General features: G+C 44.2%; 1 protein-coding gene and 1 non-coding gene across 2 annotated transcripts in view; one reads left to right on the plus strand and one right to left on the minus strand.

The window, feature by feature from the left end:
* Positions 1-23,486, minus strand: part of DHX32 (DEAH-box helicase 32 (putative)) — a 53,075-nt gene that overhangs the window by 27,805 nt on the left and 1,784 nt on the right. The window contains exon 2 of the mRNA XM_070781067.1: positions 7,546-8,048. Within this exon, the coding sequence (XP_070637168.1) occupies positions 7,546-7,827 (282 nt within the window). The 5' untranslated portion in view covers positions 7,828-8,048. The remainder of the gene's footprint in view (positions 1-7,545; positions 8,049-23,486) is intronic.
* LOC139180035 (U6 spliceosomal RNA) lies at positions 3,982-4,088 on the plus strand. Its single transcript, XR_011564384.1, has one exon. It is a non-coding gene; the product is annotated as a U6 spliceosomal RNA (small nuclear RNA).

A 23,486-nucleotide genomic window follows, 5' to 3' on the forward strand; every position in this document is an offset into this window, starting at 1 on the left:
CTGCATGTCTGAAGTTATCGATATTTCTCCCGGCAATCTTGATTCCAGCTTGTGTTTCTTTCAGTCCAGCGTTTCTCATGATGTACTCTGCACATAAGTTAAATAAACAGGGTGACAATATACAGCCTTGACGAACTCCTTTTCCTATTTGGAACCAGTCTGTTGTTCCATGTCCAGTTCTAACTGTTGCTTCCTGACCTGCATACAGATTTCTCAAGAGGCAGGTCAGGTGGTCTGGTATTCCCATCTCTTTCAGAATTTTCCACAGTTTATTGTGATCCACACAGTCAAAGGCTTTGGCATAGTCAATAAAGCAGAAATAGATGTTTTTCTGGAACTCTCTTGCTTTTTCGATGATCCAGCGGATGTTGGCAATTTGATCTCTGGTTCCTGTGCCTTTTCTAAAACCAGCTTGAACATCAGGAAGTTCATGGTTCACGTATTGCTGAAGCCTGGCTTGGAGAATTTTGAGCATTACTTTACTAGAGTGTGAGATGAGTGCAATTGTGCGGTAGTTTGAGCATTCTTTGGCATTGCCTTTCTTTGGGATTGGAATGAAAACTGACCTTTTCCAGTCCTGTGGCCACTGCTGAGTTTTCCAAATTTGCTGGCATATTGAGTGCAGAGGGCATCAGAGGGCAAACACACTGAAACCATACTCACAGAAAAGTAGTCAATCTAATCACACTAGGACCACAGCCTTGTCTAACTGAGCTACATGGGAAGCCCTTATTCCATGAAAGATGAGACATTTAACACACTACCCTCAGCAGAGCTGGAATCAAGGCACACCACAGGAATGGACAAGGCACTCAAGTGGACTGAAGTCAGGAGTTCTAGACTTGACCTGCCACTAGCTTTTGATTTGTAAATATCGATTTTACAAGCTTCCACTCCCTTTCCTGTAAAATGGGGTAAATGGTGAGAGTCACCCCTCGAAGTCTGAGCTCCTGTGCCATTTTCTAAGGGCTGGCGGTGATTTCCAGTTACTCCTGTACACAAATTCTGCAAGATTAGACTACGACAGGATGCCTGCAATGCCGTAAACATCATACAGGCCTGGCAGTGCAATAAATATAAACCATCCGACGGTCCTCACTGTCCTTTATGCCTCCCCCACAGTAGAGCAAATTGTTTCACCTATGAGGCCAAGAATGTCATTCAGAAATGGGACAGCTCTTCTAAGTATCGGTTAAAATAACCAGCAGAAAGACTGGACACACTCGTGTTGGGCTAACTGTAGGGACTACTCTGCTGACACAGCCAAGCTGAGTTTGAGCACAAGTTACAACTAACTGCAGAGCTCCTCCCTGGGCAGCTCTGGCTGCAGACCATGTACCGCCCCCTTCGGCAACGCTCACACACGGATGACAGCAGTGATGCAAACACAAACTGAGAGGGTCGTCTCTCAACAAAGAGGAGACGCACGAGATCGCCTCTCCTGGTTATTACAGCTTCCGAGCTTCGGCACACCTTCCGAGTCACTCTAGGCAAGCAAAGGTGCCCTGTGAAGTTTGGGGCCTTGGCTGAAAGAAATGAAGGTTTGGCAAGTGCTGGAAGTGTGAACATTTCATAACCTCGGGGATTTCAGGCACTGGGATTTCAGCTTCACTGGCACTCCTGCATTCTCGGCACTCATAACAAACAGCACACCATGCCGTGCCCTGATTCTGAATCTCCTTCAGGAGTGACGGCTTCTTTGCCCCAACAGTCCCTCCCCTCCTCACCGGTAACGTGTGTGCCTGTCAGAGACTTCGCGTTGCTCTCCAGTTTCTCTTTGGAAGACATCCCCCCACTTCCCTCTGGCATCTAGAACATACTTTAGTTCTTAGCGAAAGTTGCGCAACTTTACAACCATCTGAGTAAACAAGGTAGGAAGCTGTTTTTTATAACTGAAAAAAAAAAAAAACCCAAAACAACCTATTTACAAATTTACCTGGGAGTTCTGGCAATAGACATCACTCACATTTATGTATGTGGTCTAGAATTTGTCCCTCCTAGAAACCAGGACTTCAAATATTTCCATTCTGAACTCACCTAACGATTTTTTCACATTCTCTTGATCCAGTTAATTTTTTTTAATCTTTGGTGTGGCATGCGGGATCTTCCTCTCCCGACCAAGGATTAAATCTGTGCACCCTTCAGTGGAGGCATGGAGTCTTAACCACTGGACGACCAGGGAAGCCCCCTCAACCTAGCTTTAAAGGCATTTTCTAGACTATGTGATGAAGGCCCACGTGTTGAAGCCCGCCTCGACCCGCTCTGGGTGCAGAGTCAAGGTTGGAGTGGAACCGGCTCTTGGCTCGTATCCCCTCCCTGCAACCAAGTCACCGGGACCTCGGCCAGTCGGCCGCTACAAGAGCAGGTAAGAAGAGTCCTCCGAGGCCCCAGAGTCTAATCTAGATCAAGGCTTCACCGTCTTGGCTTCATAACTGGAGTCCTACATGTTGCACCAATTTGGAAAATGAAGAAGCCAAGACTCTCCATCCCCCACCCCAGGCGACAGGCACGAGGCTGGGCTGCTGGGCTCTGGGAAGCAGCGGCCAGTGTTCTAGCTGGGCTGATCCAGATCCGAACCAGGAGGACAGCCGCCCGAGTCACGCTGGTGTGGCGCCTCCTGCCCCTCCAGCCACGACGAGAGACTGTGCCCCTCCTCTGGTGGACATGGGACAAAAGGGATCCAGGAGCCCCAGCACTACTACAATTAAACCCATTCTAGTCCCAAGGCCCCAGGCCCTGCTTTAGTGCCTCTGGTCTGCCTCGGGTGGCCAGTCCCTCTTCTGGGCCACCCAGGGTACAGCTGTGCTGAGGTCCCAGTCGCTCACTTTCACTTAAGCACCAGAGTCGAGGAACCCGAAGTCGAAAGGAACCGTGCTATCGTTGTTCAGTCGCTAAGTCGTCTCCCGACTCTTTGTGACCCTGTGGACTGTAGCCCGCCAGACACCTCTGTCCGTGGAATTCTCCAGGCAAGAATACTGCAGTGGGTTGCCATTTCCTCCTCCAGGGGGATCTTCGGACTCAGGGGTCAAACCCGTGACTCCTGCATTGCAGGCACCACTGAGCCCCCTGGGAAGCCTGAAAGGAATTTTAAGGACCAGCAATTCACCCCAAGGCATGAATCGCTACAACAACATTCCTGCAAGCTGCCTAACCTGCCCACATGAACCAGGAGGTCAGAACACACTCCTGAGAGAGGGTTCCCTTCTGGAATAAATGTCACACATCCCTGGATACCATAATCTGTACACATCTTGAGTGAACACAGGTAGACTCTGCCAGCAGAAAACGGGGGTAAGTTACAGATGTTAAAAGGTGAAGTTGTTCAAAGTGAACATGTTCTGTAGCATCCAGCTTCTTAATTTAGGCTAAATTTCAGGTATGTCCCGCTTATTCAGCTCACTAACCCATCCATGTCATGGGAAATTTCAGGACAAGTAAAATAAGACAGCTCCAAAAATATTTCATTCTCTTTTAGGCTTTTTCATAAACTTGCTCCAAAAAAAGGTAATAAGAAAAGCTCTCTAAACGCATGAAACATTGTCCTCTTTTCCAGAGGGCAGTCACCAAATAGCCTTCCATCCCACCTGCACCGCGGAGAGATGGAATTTTTAAGATCCCGCAGAACACCCGTGGTCCTCTTTGAAAGGCTTGGCGCTAAAGTCAGACTTTTCTTTGAAAGGTTTAAAATGCTAAGAAAAAGAAAATAGTCTTGGGAGCTCTTTTAAAAAAAATAACCAAGTTGTTTCCATAACTAAGAAGACAACCGATGCTTTCATTATTAAATTGGTTTAGAAGAGCACTACTCATTTGAGTACTACTTTTGATTTCTCCCACTCTGAAGATACATACTGCCTTCACACTTAACAGAAACAAGCATGATTTATTAAAATGATCAAGAAGTTAAAGATGACAAGAGAAACCACTGCTAGGTATTAACATATTACAGGATAACAATTCTTGCCCTTTAAAAACACACATTCTGTGCTCGCTTCGGCAGCACATATACTAAAATTGGAACGATACAGAGAAGATTAGCATGGCCCCTGCGCAAGGATGACACGCAAATTCGTGAAGCGTTCCATATTTTTCTATGTTCTTTGTGTGTTAGCATTAAATTCTTCATTTGGACACTTTGCCAACAACCACAATTTAAACAAGAGAATTGAGAGACGTATCTTTGCCTCCAGTGGAGTAGAGTATGAGCCGATATCCTTGCCCTTCTCTTGTAACTGAAAGCAGTTTAAGGGACTTCCAGGGAAACAGGAAGTGCCACCTGAAGACGTTTAGATACTGTGTGTGATGAAAACGATTAGTGAGGGCGGATACTAATAACGATGCGCCAGCCAACTGAATTCAGACTAAAGGGAAGGACCAAGTTCTGTTGTTTGATCAATTTTAACCCTTTGTAAAAACCTTTTCCTGTTCGACATCGACTCATTTTTATGTAAACATTGGAATAAAGTTTATCTATGAATACAAAAAAAAAAGAAAGAAAAAAGAAAAACACACATTCTAAAAGAAAACTCAAGTATATATTAAATTTTCTTTTAAACGATCGTGTAGGTTAGCAGTTCTGAAACTAAATTTTGAGTATTATAAGAATGAACAAGCAATTGTGAATAGTGAGTGCTCAGTTTCTCACAGTCAGAGAAGGAAGTTACAAATACAGAAACGGAAAAGACTCAGATGAGTGCTGGACAGCTGAACTGGAATCAGAAGCATCAGTAGGAACCCATGGTTTTTAAGAAGAGAGAGACAGAAATACAGATAAAATGGAAGTATGGAAAGGGAAAGAAATGCAGAGAAGAGAAACAGAAAGAGAGAAATCGAAAGAGCTAGAGAGACAGAAGGAGAAACAGCTTCGGAGCTAGAAAGACAGAGAGGTGTGAGCACACACCCCTCGCATGTTAATTTCCTCACTCTGCTCATGGAGTGGGCCTGAGAGCAATGATAAGCCAACAGCATCCCACTTCTGACACATCTTGGGCTTCCCTTCTGGCTCAGCTGGTAAAGAATCTGCCTGCAATGTGGGAGACCTGGGTTCAAAAGATCCCCTGGAGAAGGGAAAGGCTACCTACTCCAGTATTCTGGCTGGAGAATTCCATGGACTGTACAGTCCATGGCATCGCAAAGAGACACGACTGAGTGACTTTCAATTCACTTCACTCCACTCGATTTTTTAATATAATTCTCGACTAAAAGGAACCATCAGGGCTCTTTGGGGAAAATGGCTTTTTCTAACACTGGAACAAGGAACATACTAGATGAGCCTGTGACGCCTTCTTGGGCTGGAAAGCAGAGACATGCTCAGAGAATGATGTCAAAAGGACACAGAAGTCATCCTGAAGGAACATGGGCCACATTAGGAATCGTTTGAGCAACAAAATAAATGGGCTTCGTAATGAACTATCACCCACAGAATAAGAACTCACGAGTCCACACTGACATAAATAAATGAATAAACAAATAATGAAGGCGAAAAAGCTCAGTTTTACAGAAGAATCCCAAACGTTAAATGTAGGTGGAATCTTGGAATTAGAAAAATCACCGTTTGGTTACCACCACTAAGAATCATGCCAGGATGCTGAAATTGGTAGGTGGATGTGTGATGAGAAGCAGACTGCACACGGTCTCCAAATATCTCCCCATATATTTTAAATGATAGGGGGAAAACCATAATTTTACAAAAGACATCAGGACAGTCACCACCTCGTAAGTTACCCGATTTAACATCACTAGTCATGGGAAAACTCTTCTGTCTGCTGCTATGAGGTCCTGAGGAAGACACACAGCACTTCTGTGCTCCTCCCGCCACAAATGCAGAACTGGAGCCTAACCCGAAGGAAACACCAGACAGATCCGAACTGAGGGGTGTTGTGCAAAACACCTATTTCCTTGTACTTCACAGAAACGTCGTGGATGCGAAGGCCAAGGAAGGGCTGAGAAGCTGCTTCAGATCCAAGGTGATGAAGGACAAAGGACAAGGAGGTGCAGCGTAACTGAGGTTGGATTCTGAGCTAGAATTTTTTTTTTTTTTAATTAAAAAGATCCTTAGTGGAAAAACTGATGAACTTTTAATGTTACAAGTTAGATTTGGTAATTATATCGTGGCTAGCCCTGTTTTTAGTAGGTACTGCTGAAGTATTTGGAAGTAAAGGGTATGACATTGTCAACTTACTCTTAAAAGGCTCAGAATAAAAACGTGTGTGTGTATGGAGAGAGAGAACAATAAAGCAAATCTGGTAAAATGTTAACTTTGGTGGGATCTGAGGGAACTGTATGTGGAAAAATCTTTGTACTATGTTGCAACTTTGCATAAGTCTAAAATTATTGCAAAATCAAAACTCTAAATCATTTTTTAACTTGCCACTTGTCCACAGAAACCAGGAAAATTACACTCCTTCAGTGTTAATCATTAACTTCTGGGACACACTGAAATCATTCATTGCAGCTACAACTCATCATAACAAAGGGAAAATCATACATAATACACGTTTGATATTGGCAGTCACAAACTAAATTAAAGGGGGGAAAAAAACCACGTATGATTCATTTCACCTCTCTTCAAGCTCCATTTAGAACAAGGAAGGCTCAGAGGTAGTAAAACCTTGAAACAGCAAAGTGTAAAGAGTACTTAGAATGCCAAGACAGTCATGTGACATTCACTAGACAAATGATCACATCCCTCTGGGCCAGAGTTTCATCATCTGGAAAATGAAGGGGCTCTATCAGATTACTTCTGCGGTCTACTCTAATTTGTACATCATGAAAATCTGTAAATTCATTTCATAATACAAATATTTATCGCTTGCTTTACAAAATATAGATCTCACTCAAACCTCGAGTTCAAACACAACAACAAGGAACTGGCCAATAAGTTGTCACTAGGTTTCCACGCTAATTGTTTCCTCCTCTTTCCTCCATCCCAGGCAAGAATACTGGAGCGGGTTGCCTTTTCCTCCTCTGGAGGATCTTCCTGGCCCAGGGATTGAACGTGTGTCTCCTGCATTGGCAGGCGGATTCTTTACCACTGAGCCACCAGGGAAGCCCTCTGTTATTTCTCAGAGTTTGGAAAACAAAGATTTCCTTGTGTTTTTAACTTTCTGTAGCTTGACCAACGTCACCAACAAGCATATCCGTGCATTCTGAGTATCAGACTGCTAGACCCGTAAACACGGCAGTTAATTCCAAAACTTACCGTGGGCCAGTAACATCTTTTAAAATACAATATGCACAACAGAATACTTTTTTTTTTACAACAAAATAATTCGCATAGATTCTTCTACTAAAGAAAGTTCAGTGGTACAATAAACACGATTGATATCCACGTAAGTATTAACTTTTATTCAGCCGGCTTTCATAAAGGAAATCAGGTTAAGTAACTTATCTGATAAACCTGAATTGCTAAGGTTCCTTTCTGTTCTGTTTTTCAGTTTAGACAATATCATTCTTACAGGAGGACCCTATGCTGTGATGCTGTCATTATTTCAGGACTGAAATAGCACAACATACAAAGCCAACCATTTTTTTGCAGGGGCTACTCACCTGAGAGCTCTTGCCACACTTAGCGTCTCCCGAAACGATCACAATTTGACTTTGAAGCAGCTTCTCCATAAAGGAGTATTTTTCCTTCCATATTGGAAGGTCTTCTCTTTCTTTCAGAAGTTTATAGTAACGTGATGAATACGGCAAGCCATCGAAAGGGTTAAGTTCCAAGTCCTCACACGCCAGAATTCCCTCCTCATCCCCGTCACTGGAATCCAGGGACTCGGGGAAATAGCGTTTTTCGGAGGAAGAGTTAGGACATTCCAGGGCTGCTGCTTCCATCTTGTCCAAGGGAGCTTAAGCCGCCGGCATTCTCCCACAACAACCCACTGCAAATAGAGCCGTCTCCACACACAAACTCAGACGTTCCAGCCTGCGGGACTGCAGGCCAAGGCCCGAGCCAGCTGAATTCCCCTGGTCTGCATCTGTTCTCTGCTGCGTCGGCTGCTGTGCTCCAGCGCTCTCCTGTGCATTCAGTGATGGTCGATAAAGCTGGACGCAAACTAAACAAGAAGGAAAGTCAGGTACACAGACACACGAGACGCTCAAAAGAAAGAGCGACAGGCATTCCAAAACAAAAGCCCGATTTCTTCTGTTAACGGGTTACTGTCTGGCATTTCTGCTGCCTGTTTAAAAGGCCAGGAATAATACAGGCTCGCTCTTCGGGTTTGGTTGGTTGCCGTTTCTCCCTGGCCAGTTTAAGCACGAGCCCACCCGGGACCTGGTTCTCTCTGCTGACCCCTGTCCCAGGTCCCCGCATCTTGATTGACAGCGGAATCGGGAGCAACAGGCGGACATTGTGAGCGTGAGGCTCCATCACGTGGTCACTAATCCCACCACAAAGGAGACGGCAGACCCTCTAACAGGGAAAACTGCTGAGGGCCTGGCGAGTGCTCCCCCACACTGGCTTCAGAAAGCCTACTATTTATTTATTTAGCTTAAAAGAGTATTACATTTTCTTATTCATTTTACACTTGCCTGTGCTAATTTACAAAGCCAAGTGAGTGAATTTATTATTTTTTCCCATCTGAGGCTATGCTAGCTTTGGTTAATGAGGTCTTTTATTTGTTTAACTACACCAGAAATCTCAAGCATATTTCTTGAGATTCCTGTGTCTTAAGCCCAACATGTTAGATTTAAGAGGCAACAAATTACAACACTTAGTTTAAATGAAGAAGAGAAAAACTGCCTAAGAAAGGGTAAAATTTACACTAGGAATAGTCTGTATGTGTCAGGGAAGGGATCCTTCCTTTTCCAATCACTGGTGGTTTTTAAAAAATTCAATCAGTATTGCTGGAAATAAGCACCTTTTCACATTAACCAAGGGAAAACTAAAAGCAAAGAAAAACTCAAGTAAACAGAGCGCAGAATAAACTACATTCCATGATATCTTGTCACTCAGATCACTCTTTTTATGGCACCTCATGTATCAGAATTGTTGCTCGAGATTGTCAGAGTTAGTAGTCTCAAACGGCTAGCTTCTAACCATAAGTAATAAAAACAAAACAAAACACTTCTCCACTGGTCAAGTCAGGCTCCAAGGAAACAGTCCCTCACTTAAGAAACAATCTTGAGTGCCTTTCCAGGGCTTAAACTAATACACGAGGCGCTGGTCACACACGTAAGGATACTCTGGGCGTAGGACGAAGACTGTTACAGAACTTTTAAAAAGTCACAGATCACAAGCGGGAGACCCTGATCTCCAGGGTGGGGAAAGAACGTTTCGAGGGCAGAGTTCTTCAAAATTCATTCTGAAAGCCACTGATTCAAAATTCCAACGGAACTGTCAAGGTGTGATAATACAAATGTAACGCGCGTTAACTCCACAATTCCGCAGAGACCAGATCCACAGAAGACTCCAAAAGCACGACAGCCTGAGACCACAGCACACGGCGGCCTTGCGACGCTGCCCAAGAATCAGAACCCTCTACTGCTTAAGAGAAGTTAACGCTTAGTTTTGTGTTCAGCTTTTGTTTTGTTCTGATTAGAATCCCTTCCAAGGGATCTCATCTTACATGTAAATTAAATTACTGTTACTATGACTGATGATTGCCTTAGGTACTGTTTCTGAATTGTTTTCAGTTCAGTCGCTCGGTCATGTCTGACTCTTTGCCACCCCATGGTCGCAAATTGTTTTATCTTAAAAAAAAAAAAAAAAAAGCAGCACCATTACTATTACCAAACACGTGTCCTTGAAATGTTTCTCTTACAGTACTCCCTAAAAGCGTAATCATCTTGTAATCAAAGTCTTACTTGGAAAGTACTGACCACGTTGAATCCTCGGGAACAGTCACGTTTTCTGAATAGGCATCTTTCTAGAAGAAAGCTAAGGCTGACCTTGCCTCTTTTTACACAAACCATGTGTACAGATACACATCACCTACTTATCTGTTCTGGTGATTCAGAGATGACCCATGGAGCGGTGGACTCTACTTCCTCTCCCTGTGAATCTGAGCTTGCCCCGTGACTTGCTGTGACCACAGGAATGCAGTGAAGTTATGCTGGACTACTTCCGAGGCATTCAATCACTTGAAAACACTCTCCCTTGGAGCCAACTGTCATTCAGTGAGGTGGAGAAGCCACGAGGAAGAGACCGAAGCTTGGCATCTGCTGATAGAAGGCTTAGCCCGCCAACCATGTGGGTGAGTGGTGGAAGGCGGCCCACCCCGGCACAGCCTCCAGACGACCACCGGCCCGGCCGACAGGACGTCTGCACAAGGAGCGGCCACGGGAGCCCAGGCACCTGGAGAACCACGGGACGGGCCACCAAGTTCCAGCAGCAGAAAACCAGACTTCTGCCGGCGAAATAGAGCACACTCGGGATTTAACTTTTTCTTCATGACTCAAGGTCCATTGGAGAAGACTCGAGAGTCCCTTGGACTGCAAGGAAATCCAACCAGTCCATCCTAAAGGAAATCAGTCCTGGGGGTTCAATGGAAGGACTGATGCTGAAGCTGAAACTCCAATACTTTGGCTACCTGATGTAAAGAACTGACTCATTGGAAAAGACCCTGATGCTAGGAAAGATTGAAGGGAGGAGGAGAAGGGGACAACAGAGGATGAGAAGGTTGGATGGCATCACTGACTTGATGGGACATGAGTTTGAGTAAACTCCGGAAGTTGGTGATGGACAGGGAGGCCTGGTGTGCTATGGTGCATGGGGTCGCGAAGAGTCAGACACGACTGAGCGACTGAACTGAACTGAATTGAACTGAACAAGGGCACCAATGCACTGGCTCCTGTAACAGAATGAGGTTTCCAGATTTCCCTGAAATGACGGGGGTCAGAGGCCAGACTGTGGCCACAGAGCCCTCCTTGCCCGGGGATGTGGCCCCCACGTCACACGGTCGCTCTTCCCTGGTGAGGCTCCCATCTGCTTCTCCCACTCTCCTACACGGTGCTGAGAACCAGGCAGCCTTGTTGCACAGAAACGCCTGTGAAGGCTGAGTCCACAAAGGGCTCTACGCTGACCCCAGTCTGAAGGGTAAAGCGATGAAGCCTGCGACACCTATTTTCAGCTCTCTTGGGACCTGTTTTTCTTTCTTTTGGTCTATCTTTATTTATTTGGGCTTCCCTGCTGGCTCAGTTGGTAAAGAATCCACCTGCAATGCAGGAGACCCCGGTTTGATTCCTGGGTCAGGAAGATCCCCTGGAGAGGGGAAAGGATACCCACTGCAGTATTCTTGGGCTTCCCTGTGGCTCAGCCGGTAAAGAATCTGCCTGCAATGCGGGAAACCTGGGTTCGATCCCTGAGTTGGGAAGATCCCCTGGAGAAGGGAAAGGCAACCCACTCCAGTACTCTGGCCTGGAGAATTCCACGGACTGTACAGTCCATGGGGTCGCAACGAGTTGAACACGACTGACCGACTTTCACTTTATCTATTTAACTGGAGGATAACGGGCTTTACAATGTTGTGCTTCTGCTGTACAACAACACGAGTCAGCTGTGAGCATGCGTATGTCCCTTCCCTCTCGAGACCCCCAGCCCCTCATCCCGTCCCTCCCAGGCATCACGGAGCGTCAGGCTGGGCTCCCCGCGCTGTACAGCAGCTTACAGCAGCTTCCCACTGGCGGTTTTACGCAGGTGGTGGTATGTGTCAAGGCTGCTCTTTAGATTTGTCCCGCTCTCTCCTTCCCCTGCTGTGTCCACAAGACCCTTTTACTGTCCTACAGACTGAGTTCCCGATTTGGAGGGGCACGTGGCTGAGTTTTGAGTCTACCAACTCGCAAGACAGACACACACACCTCTCCTCACTGATTCAGCAACTGGCGGAATCCGTGTCAATCACTTGCTCCTGTCATCGTTGTTCAGTCACTCAGTTCTGTCTGACTCTTCACGACCCCATGGACTGTAGCCCGCCACGCTCCTCTGTCCATGGGATTTCCCAAGCAAGAGTACTGGAGTGGGCGGCCGTTTCCTTCTCCGGGGTATCTTCCTGACCCAGGGATTGAACCTGAGTGTCCAGGACTGGCAGGTGGATTCTTTACTACTGAGCCACCAAGGAAGCCCCACTTTCCCCCAGATGTAATTAAATACACACAAGAGATTCCTGTCCTGGCCTTTGGCAAATTTAATAGTAGCAACCTAAATAAGGGAAAACAAGTAATACAGGCTACACGTCACTCAAAATAAAAATGTTACCCGTCCTGATATAAATATAAACTACATTCTATGACAAGAATTTTAAATCTGAAAGCAAACTGGCATTTCTTCATTTTTCAAAGCTATCCTACATGAGACTGTAGATCACATAATTTGTCAAAGACTGCTCTCTGAAGTGAATCTATTACAACTCTTAAATGAGCATTTACGAAAATAATACATTATCCAGCATAACATGAAACTGCCTCACCAAGAAAAGAATCAGAAGTTAACACGTGGCTAATGAGCTACATGTTGGCCATTTATATTTTGGCTCTGGGCCAGTAATTCTAGAAATGTAAATGAAGTCCATAGACAAGGATAAAGCTTTCAGGGACTAAGTCAAATAACGTGGTGAAATTTGTCCTGAATAACCGTTCCACCGTTTGATGCTCCTCTTCTGCATTTCCCCGTCACGTTCAACAGAATATCAATGGGTGCTTCACACCTACCAAACCTCACCTGTACAATTTCAGCAAGTGCACAGGTCTGGCGGCCCCCCAACACTGAGTCTCTCTGTAAAAGGCTGGTGAGCTCTCATCCTGTTTCGCGGCTCTGATGCCACCGTTTGTGGAGGTCTCCCCATTTATATGTCCCGTCAAGCCTCTCTCCCGGAACCCCAGTCTCGTGTATTCAACTACCTACTAGTCATCTCCAATGTGGATACTTAGCAGACATTTAAAACTGTATGTACCCAAAGCTGAGCACTGACATCTGCCCCAAAGCCATACATCTGGGCTGCTCATCTTCTTCCTTTTAACTGCTCAGACCCCAAAATATGAACGTAGTATTCTTCATTTTTCTTTATCTCAAATCCCATCTCTGATCCATCAATGGACTTGCCAGACAGAACAGCAGCATCCAAAGATGTGCGTGTCCAAAGGCCTGGGATCTTCAAAATGTACTCTGCTTGACAAGAGGGCTGCAGATGTGATCAAGTTGAGGACCTTGGCCAAGGGAGATCGAGCTGGTGGGTCTGAGCTAATCGCAGGGTCTGAAAATCAGAGACCCCTTCTCAGGTTTAGTCAGAGGGGACACGACCGTGGAAGAAGGGTTGGGGAGATGTGATACTGTTGGCTCTGAGGAGGGAGGGCGGGCTTGTGAGCCACAATGTGGTGATCTCTAGAAGCTGGGAAGCCAAGGAAAGGAATTCTCTCCTAGAGTGTCTAGAAAGCACCATAGCCCTGCCTGATTTTAAACAAGTGATGAACATTTAAAAACGTGTATTTTAATTTTTATTTCTTTATTTGGCTGTGCTAGGTCTTAGTTACAACACGTGGGATCTCTAGTTGAGACTTGTAGCATTAACTCTTAGTTAGGGCCTGTGGGATCTAGTTCCCTGGCCAGGACTCCAACCCGAGCCCCCTGCATTGAGAGTGCAGAGGCTTAGCCACTGGGCCACAGGGAAATCCCAAACCATGACAAACTAACTTCTAACTGAAGCAAATTATGATAATAAATTACCACTAAATTTGCGGTAATTTGTTACAGGAGCAATAGTTAACTAATACATCTGGTCATGCCCGTTCTACCTTCAAAATATATCAAAACCCCCGTAACTTCCACCATGAACAGCCAGTCTGAGCACTAACCTCTCATCTGGATTACTTCAGCAGCCTCGAGACTGGCCTTGGTTCCACCCTTAGTCTCTTGAAGTCAAAGAGATCCTGGTAAAGTCTACTTAGGTCTCCTCTGCTCAAAACTTTCTCATGATTTAGAAACTTCACCTTACTCCAAGGAAAAACCACAATCCTTAACAGGACCTGCAAGGCCTGTGGGATGCAGAGGCATCACCTCCCTGCCCGTTTCCCTGGCTCCCTCTCTCACTCACACTTCTCTGCTCAAGCGGCCCCCTCACTGTTCCTCAAACACACGGCACACACCTGCTTCAGGACTTCATACCCGCTCTGCTCTCCGCCTGAAACGCTCCTTTCCTCCGATACCCAAACAGCCAGCTCCCTTATTTTCCTAAAGACCTTCCTCAAACGTCAACTCTGCCACGGGGGTTTCCTGCCCCGGGTCTGCCCTGTCTGAACCTTCAGCCATGCCCTTGTGCCCCACACCCACTCCCCTAGCTCCTTCGCCTGCTCTGTTTCCTCTTCACATCTGTTTACTGTTGGAGCCCTCCACCGGAAGGCAGGCACCTCGAGTTGGGAAGGTGTCTGTTTTTCTCCCTGCCTTTACGGCAGAGTTGGCACATGGAAAGCATTCAACAGATACTTGCTGAATGAATCAATGATGTTGCTAGCACACCAGGGTACTGCTGTTCAACTATCCGGGTTGCCCTCTGTTCAGTCAGTGACCAAGTCCTTCAAATGTCACCGCATTCTGTCCCTTTCATCTCGCCTTTCATCCCAGACGTCCGTGGCCACCTGCCTGTCTCCCCAGGCGCTCCACTGCAATCCTCGTGCACAGATCTGCACTTTCATTATATTACTCTACTTAAAGTTCCAGTTGGCTGACTACCGGTGCATCAATAGAGCTGAAACACTTCTGTTAGGAACTCACTATGTTTCTGGATTTCAGTGACTTTTTTGCCCCCGAATATGACACAGAATAGACCCTTGCTGTTTTTAAAGGTTACGGCCTGAGAGTCTGGTGAATTAGCACATCCATCAACTGAAATATCTGCGAGCTTAAGTTTTTGCATGAACCATACGCTGAAATCACAAATTAGCTCCTTTTTCAACATTTCTTAGAGCTGCTTTTTTCTTGATGAATGAGAAGAGTGGTTGTGTAGAAAATCAGTTACACTGAGATTCACACAGCAGCGTGCCTCAAGCACGCTCCAGCAGCAGACCCCCTGATCTTTCCGGTCACTTGTCAATAACCAATATGAGGAGGCAACATCCCTAAGGATTAGGTAACTACTGAACCATCTGTACTACACACTATCTTTCCTTTCAGTCTCTCTACTCGAACCATCATCGAGCTATATCCTCTTTGGCAATTTCCACAGTCTGAACTCAGATACAGTGGGTCTTGATTAGCAATCAGAGGTTGAATCACCTTCTGTCCTTTGGGGATTTTATGCTTTTAAGACTAACATCTGATTGTGTTTTATTACAGGTATTATTCTCAATCTAATAGGTTTTCTCTATTCTCAAGTCTTCTCATCTTCAATGCCTGCATTTTCATGTCTTCCGTTTTCTTATTCAACTAATATTTGAGTGTCTACTAAGTATCTGGCCTGTGAACATACGAGTGACTCATATGCACAGGTGAACATACAAGTGACATGTGAACAGGCAGGGCTGGGTCCCGTCCTCATGGGGCTTACAGTCTAGCTGAAAACGAAGGTGGGGGTCAAAAAAGACTCTTAATCTTGTAGTCAAATAAGGAAGACTTCCTGGTAGCTCAGATGATAAAGAATCTGCCTGCAGTGCGGGAGACCTGGGTTCAATCTCTGGGTCAGGAAGATCCTCTGAAGAAGAGAATGGGTACCCCCTCCAGTGTTCTTGCCTGGAGAATCCCATGGACAGAGAAGCCTGGTGGGCCACAGTCCATGGGGTTGCAAAAAGTGGGACACGACTAAGTGACTAACACTTTCACCTTCTTTCAAGTAAGCAGAAGAAGGAAGAATGACAGGTATGCAATAGAAAAAAGAAAAGATCCAGGGACAGGTGCATTCACAGATGAGACAAGGGCCAAATCAGGGAAGACTGGAATAAGCTACTAATAAAACTATTAAGTTTTATTTTAAATGCCATGGGCCTAACTCAGTCACTTCTTGATTAAAATTTTTATCTTTTAAACATTTTGCTTTTCTTTACAATTTTGTTAAATCTAATGTGTTACTCAATTTTCCAAATATTACCTATGATTTTTCTAATATCTACCTTCAGCTTTCTTAATTACTAGTGCATGACAAGTTCTAGGAGAGCTGGTGCCAACTGAATGTAAATGGCAGAATGGAATGGGTACTGGAATTAGGAGCAAGCTTACCGAATAGGGCAGTAAGAGAAACCAGCAAATCACATTCAAGTGAAAAATTATCAGAAATATTAAAAACTAAACACCACTTCTTGACTATTTAAAACTATTTTCACAAAGGCCTGTGAAAATAGGTCTTTTCTATGCTCTAACTCATAGCTGGTCCTTTTTCATCCCCACTGCTTAGGAAAAGTGCTCTGGGGAAAACACACTTACACAAACACCTTGCCTTTTAAACAATTATTCTTTTAATGTGACTGGCAAATTTGTTTTGACACTATTTATGTGACCAACGCATTTTTCTTGAAGAATTTGTGCTAATTTTTATTGAAAGTTTTTAAAATAATTTAATAACTATTTAAAGTCTCTTCATATTCTGCAGAAGAGGAAATTATTTATTATTCAAATGTTTGCAAACAGAATTAAATGGAGAGTCCAGTAATTTCTTAAAAATCCTAGAGGATGTCCCTGGTGTTCAGTGGTTAAGAGTACACCTTGCAATGCGGGGGACACGGGCTCGATCCCTGGTTCTGGAAGATCCCACATGTTGCAGAGCAACTAAGTCCAAGTACCACAATCACTGAGCCCATGCTCTGGGGCCCTTGAGCTGCTACTGAAGCCCGAGTGCCTAGAGCCTGAGTTCTGCAGCAAGAGAAGCCACCCGAAGGAGAAGCCTGTGCCCCACAGCAAAGAGCAGACACCGCTTGTGCATCTAGAGCAAAGCCCCGCCACACAGCTACAAAAACCCAGCACGGCCAAAAATAAGTAAGTCTTTCTAATGGATGTGAATCTGAGCAAACTCCCGGAGACAGTGAAGGACAGGGAAGCCTGGGGTCCTGCAGTCCTTGGGGTCACAAAGAGTCGGACACGACTTAGCGGCTGAACACTGAACAAGGGGAGTGACTTAGTAAAAAGAAACATCTGTCTAGGTGGAATCTTTGGAACAACGCTGGACACTAACGCAAACTCAGCACATGGACTCGACACATTCACTCAGGCTTTCACGTGACGTCCTCTAGCTCTAGGTTTATGACAGACTTCCTAAGGTCAAGATCCACTTCTGAGTCTTCTCTGCAGAGTTTACAACGTAACACAGGCCTTTGCTAAGATTATGTGACCAATAATAAACAATATACTCGTGAACCATGATGACAAGGTTTAGAACAAAGGAAGGTTAATGAGGCATTACAAGTGAATAATGACTGTCCTCAGAATAGAGGGCTGTTATTTCTTTGGAGAACAGGATCATTAGTTTCATATTCCACACCAACCCTATTCAAAGTGCTTGTTTGTGACACGATAAGGAGCTTGCACTGCAGTGTAAGTTAACTGGCTGCTTCCTTCCCTGAAGAAATCCTGCTATTACCCTGAACAAACAGTATGACTAGGGCCACAGTCTATTTACATTCTGGCACCAGCTCCTAATCTCACTGCAAACCAGTAAGAGTCTGTGGACTGACACTGGTCTGCACACTGCACTTTGAAAACAAAGGTCCTATCCAACCACCGAAGCTGGACTAGTACTAAGGACAGCGATAATGATAATGAGGATGATTCTACCAATTAGCCTTTACAGAGTGCTTACTGGGCGCCAGATGCTAGAAGTACTTAAGCACTTTATATGGATTATTTCATTTAAACTCTTAAGGACCCCATGAGGGTTTACTTTATTATTTCCATTTTTTTTAATGAGGAAATTTAAGCCTTCAGAAGCTTAGTTAATTCACTCAGCTTTGAGCTGCTCAGCTGGGGTAGAGCAGGTGCTGAAGTCCTGCAGTCTGCTCTCAGCTTCGCCCCAGGTACGTGTCCCAGGCACGGGTCTAGGGTGTGCTCGACTGTGTCGCACCACGCTGCTCCCTGCCCGCGTTAAAGAATTGCAGCAGGCTCCCGCGGCAACACTGTGGGTAGAGAACCACTCGACATTACAGGAGGTACCAGGCAGGGTGGCCGGGAAAACATACCATATGACAACAGTTCTTCACGGAAAGGAAAACATAGCTGTAATCCCCCATATTGAGAGCTGCAGTCAAATATCTAATACGAAAACTTTATTTTCCAGGTGTATTCTATTTTAATCAAAAACAATGGACTTAACATAACTGGGCTTTTAAGAAGATTACTCCTTTGCTTTCCTTTGTTTTAATTGGCTCAGAGCTCCCCAAAGCACATCCTATTGTATACTGTCATCCTGCTTATTTAACTTACATGCAGAGTACAGCATGTGAAAAGCCGGGCTGGATGAAGCACACGCTGGAATCAAGATTATTGGGAGAAACATCAATAACCTCAGATATGTAGACGACACCAGCCTTAGGTCAGAAAGTAAAGAATTCAAGAGCCTCTTGATGAAGGTGAAAGAGGAGAGTGAAAAAGCTGTCTTAAAACTCAACATTGAAAAAATGAAGAACATGGCATCAGGTCCAATCACTTCATGGCAAATAGATAGGGAAACAATGGAAACAGTGACAGACTTTTATTTTCTTGGGCTCCAAAATCACTGTGGATGGTGACTGCAGCCATGAAATTATAAACACTCGCTCCTTGGAAGAAAAGCTATGACAGACCTAGACAGCATATTAAAAAGCAGAGACATTCCTTTGCTGACAAAGGTCTGTATAGTCAAAGCTATGGTTTTTCCAGTAGTCACGTAGAGATGTGACAGCTGAACAATAAAAAAGGCTGAGCACCAAAGAACTGATGCTTTTGAACTGTGATGTTGGAGAAATTCCTGAGAGTCCCTTGGACAGCAAGGAGATCAAGCCTGTAAGTCCTAAAGGAAATCAACCCTGAATATTCACTGGAAGGACTGATGCTGAAGTTGAAGCTCCAATACTTGGGCCACCTGATTCGAAGAGCTGACTCATCAGAAAAGACCCTGATGCTGGGAAAGATTGAAGGCAGGAGGAGAAGGGGACGACAGAAGATGAGATGGTTGGATGGCATCATTGACTCAATGGACATGAGTTTGGGCAAGCTCTGGGAGTTGGTGACGGACAGGGAAGCCTGGCGTGCTGCAGTCCATGGGGTCGCAAAAAGTTGGACACAACTAAGCGACTGAACAACAACAACAATGGTTTCTAGTGGAAGAGCTTGGCAGGCTACAGTCCATGGGGTTGAAAAGAGTCAGACACAACCAAGCGATATCTCAATAATAATAATATACCAAACACAGCTTGAATAATCAATCCTGCACAATTTTTTTTCAAGAATCCTACATTCTACTGGCAATTTGCACATACAGAAAGACTTCCCAAGCTCAATCAATGTTTGTGTATCATAATAACATATTACTCCCTACATGTAAGTCTATAAATCAAGGGTTTTGTTAGAATTTCAAATGGCTGGGCCACTCAGTGCTTTTTAACACTATTTTGATGATTATTTTTACTGGATAATATTCTAAAAACTAACACTTGAGTAAAAGCAAAGTTAATAAAGTATACTAAAATATTAATTTGACTTATTTATGCAGTCTAGTTAGATATCTGAACAAAATGCGTGAGCCAATCAAAGTTGAAAACTAAAAATAGGCTATTGCCAGTCTCCTTAAAGAAGTCACCATATTTATTTTACCTACAACATACACAAAATGAACTTTCATACAACTTCTTTATCAGACAGTATTGCTTGGGGCATTATCATACCTCCTGAAGTTATATTCTACTTGAATTGTTGCTCTCAACGAGATTGTGAAAAACGAAAAATATGAGGAACCTTTTTCACTAAGTATGTGTGTGTGTGCGTGTTCAGTCGGTCGTGTCCGACTCTCTGCGACCCCATGGACTGTAGCCCGCCAGGCTCCTCTGTGAGTGGTATTCTCCAGGCAAGAGTACTGGAGTGGGCTGTCATTTCCTCCTCCATGCTAACGAAGTAATGGGTAGCCATTCTGCACCAACTTTATTAAAACAAGAATCAATCAATAAACTACGTTGCGCACTCTAAGGCAGGTGGAGGAAAACAGAACCATTTCAGGGACTGCCAACACACGAGCCCGGAAGAGCAGGGGTTCTGTTCTGTTCATCTCTCCAGATTTTCTGGTCCCTCCTCTCTAGTCTCTGTACCCCAGAGTTTTATCCCCAACCCTCTTCTCACTGCACATAACCTCCCCAGAGAATCTCACTCACATTTTAACTTCAATCACTGAGTGCTTCACCCGAGTTCCAGCTTCATCTCAGACTTCCTTCTACAGCACCAGAGCCACACGTCCAAGTACTACTTACGGGATGTCCCAACTTAGATAACAGGCAATTTCAGGGTTAACGTTCAAAACTGAACTTGTCATCTACCCCATTCTCACACTTCTGAGTAAGAAAACGCTTCTTTCACATTCCTGATTCAGCAACTGACAGAACAATGCCCGTCAGCAGGAAGTCATCCCTGGCTTCCCCCCACCTCCACCTCCAGCACCTCCAAGGCTGCTGATTTCACCTCGCTCAGCGGCCCCTCCTCCTGATTCCCGACACCATCACCACCAGAGCCTTCGTTATCTTATCATTTTTTCACAGAATTGCTGCAAAATCTCCAGTTTTGCTCTTCTGCCTCTATCTGCGGCTCTCCGTCAACATGACGTCATTCACAGGCTGCCGGTGATCTCTGTCAAATGCAAAACTGGTCATGTCACTGATTCAAGTGCTTTTTATTACCTTCAAGACAAAAGCCTCACTCCTGGGTTCTTTTTGACTTAGTCTGTATTTGCTTCTCCAGTCTTCCAGAATGTTCTCTCTGCTCCAACCACAATCCTATCCCCTGTACCTCTGCCCAGTCTCTTCCTCTGCCTGGGAGATTCCCCTGCCCTCACAGACAATCAATCCATGGAGTCATTTCCTAGTCCTGTCCCTCCTGGAGAAGAAATCCAGGTCCCAGGAAGTACCTAACACATTATAGGTGCCCACCGAATATTTGCTGTGTGTATGCTGGAGTTAATGACAACCCTTTACATTTAATACATTCTTTGTAATATACAAGGAATTTTCATTCACATCTATAATCACTTTTGACAACCACTGCAGGTTTTATCATCCTGAGTTATCAATGAGGAAATAATGGCCCCTGACTTTCCCAAGATGGAAGAGCAGGAATTAATGCAATCATCCCTAATTAAAGGCTTGTCCTCTATTATTATCCTACTTAATTATCAGGTACATACTGAAAACCCACTATGAGCTAAAAGGAATATAGAAGCAGCCTAGGTCATGGACTTAGCTCTAAAATGTTTAATCTCAACAGAGGCACAAGACCCATACACACAAAAAAATGAGAGAAAATTCTACAAGATAGTATAGTATATATACAAAATAGATAACCAATAGGGACCTACTGTATACACAGAAAACTATATTCAATATCTTATAATATTGAAAAGAATCTTTAAGGTAAAAGTATCTGAGAAGGAACATATATGTATATATATATGGCTAAATCACTGTACTATACACCTGAAACTAACACGATATCGTAAACTAACTATACCTCAATTAAAAAAAATTCTAAGAAAAAAAAAGAAAGTATAGTGTAGTATCGGGCTAAGTGCCAAAGTGCGTAGTGACCCAGGGAGGAACAGAAGTGCACTCAGTGGCACTCACCTATCCTGGGGGCTTCCTGGGCTCAGGGGGTAAAATATCCCTCTGCCAATGCATGAGATGCAGAAGACGCGGGTTTGACTCCTGGGTTGGGAAGTTCCCCTGGAGAAAGGAATGGCAAGCTGCTCCAGTGTTCTTGCCTGGAAAATCCCACAGACAGAGGAGTCTGGTGGGCCGCAGTCCAGGGGGTTGCAGGGTCGGACACGACTGAGTGACGGCATGAACACACGCGCGCCCACCCTGGAGAGGCCCTCCAGACAGGAGATGGGGGAGAGGGCAGCATGGCTCTGTAGCCCAGTTATACCATGAGTGATTAAAAGGGCTAACAGAGAGGCATTTCTTAAGTCCAACAATTTGAGTGCAGACCATGACAGGTCTGGAGGACAGAAAGGAAACAGCAAAAATGGAAATTTAATTGTTTTCTGTCTTTGAACAAATTCCTTCTGAGTTTTAGAAAGTAACAGAGGGAAGAGTTCCCTCACTATGGAAAAACAGAAATCCAGAAACAAAAATGAAAACTTCCTCTGACTTACGAGAGTAAGTTTATGAAACAGAAGTACATTCATCTGCTTTATTTTCCTTCTTTCCTTTTGAAATCATCCTACTTGAATTAAACCACGTTAACTTCCTAAGGGAATTACTTTTACTTTGAATTCTGATGTGGACAAGAGATTTAAACAAGAAGAAGAAAGGCCACCTCTGTCTCTTAATTGCTACCTTGTTATTTCCTGGGACAGTGCTTTGGCTTGCTACATGTAGTTGAGCATCAGCAAAGTAAACAATAATGTAATTATTCCCTCCAGTGAAGAGCTGGGAAACTTTTCCCAACGTGACAGTGAAAACAAATAGAAAAAGTAGTACAGAATCCCCAAAGGGACGACCCATACCTTTACCATTCATTTCAACCCCCAGCAGCTAGCAACCAACCTCAGGCCACCCCCTCCAGTAATAAAGCAAGGCCCTTTATCTGGAGCAATTTCTTTAAAGCTCTTCTCAATCATTCAATAGACATTTAACAAGTACATTGTTACCGGAGAAAAAGAAACTGAATAGCAACCCCTGCCTTGGACACTTTTGTACCTACCCTTCCTCATTTTCACCCCCTTCTTTAGTCCTATGTTCCACAGGCACACAATCCCCTAAGACAAATGCTGTTTTTCCGTTGCTCAAGTCACCTATTACCTAAAATATGTCAATGCAAGATTGCCTCAATGTCAAGCTCATAGCTATCGATAAAATCATTCATCTATACTACAAAATATTTACCAATACACATCTCCATTTTATAACGCAATTATCCTCTGGTAAAAAAAAAAAAAAGAAAAAAAGTCTGCATATAACTATTAAATTCTCGAGTCCTTGTTACATGAAGATCTACAATTTTGGTTCTTTCTTCTTTTTAAATACAAGTACCTAATCCTTTACTATATGGGAAAATTTAACCCTACCTCCTCTTTTCTTTCTGTTAATAAAAGCCAAGCTTTAATCGTTATCTTGTCACTTTGACTATGAGATTTTCAACGAACATCATTATGTTTGTTTCTCCAGTGAAAAGACCAATTCATAACTTTGCTAATGATGTGAAAACTAGAATTTGAAAAGACTGTACTACAGAAGAACTGTTGATCTCAGAACCTTTCTATCTAAAAATCCATTCCCTGTCTCCAAGTAACAAGAACAGGTAGTCAAGGTACCTACCATGAAGTGTTTACCTTCCAACTTGAATTTATTACTTTAATACTGTAGCTGTTGAATTACAGGTTCTGTGTATATCACACTGCTTGTCA

The sequence above is a fragment of the Bos indicus genome, chromosome 26 (assembly GCF_029378745.1).
Source record: "Bos indicus isolate NIAB-ARS_2022 breed Sahiwal x Tharparkar chromosome 26, NIAB-ARS_B.indTharparkar_mat_pri_1.0, whole genome shotgun sequence".
In the NCBI taxonomy this organism is placed as follows: domain Eukaryota; kingdom Metazoa; phylum Chordata; class Mammalia; order Artiodactyla; family Bovidae; genus Bos; species Bos indicus.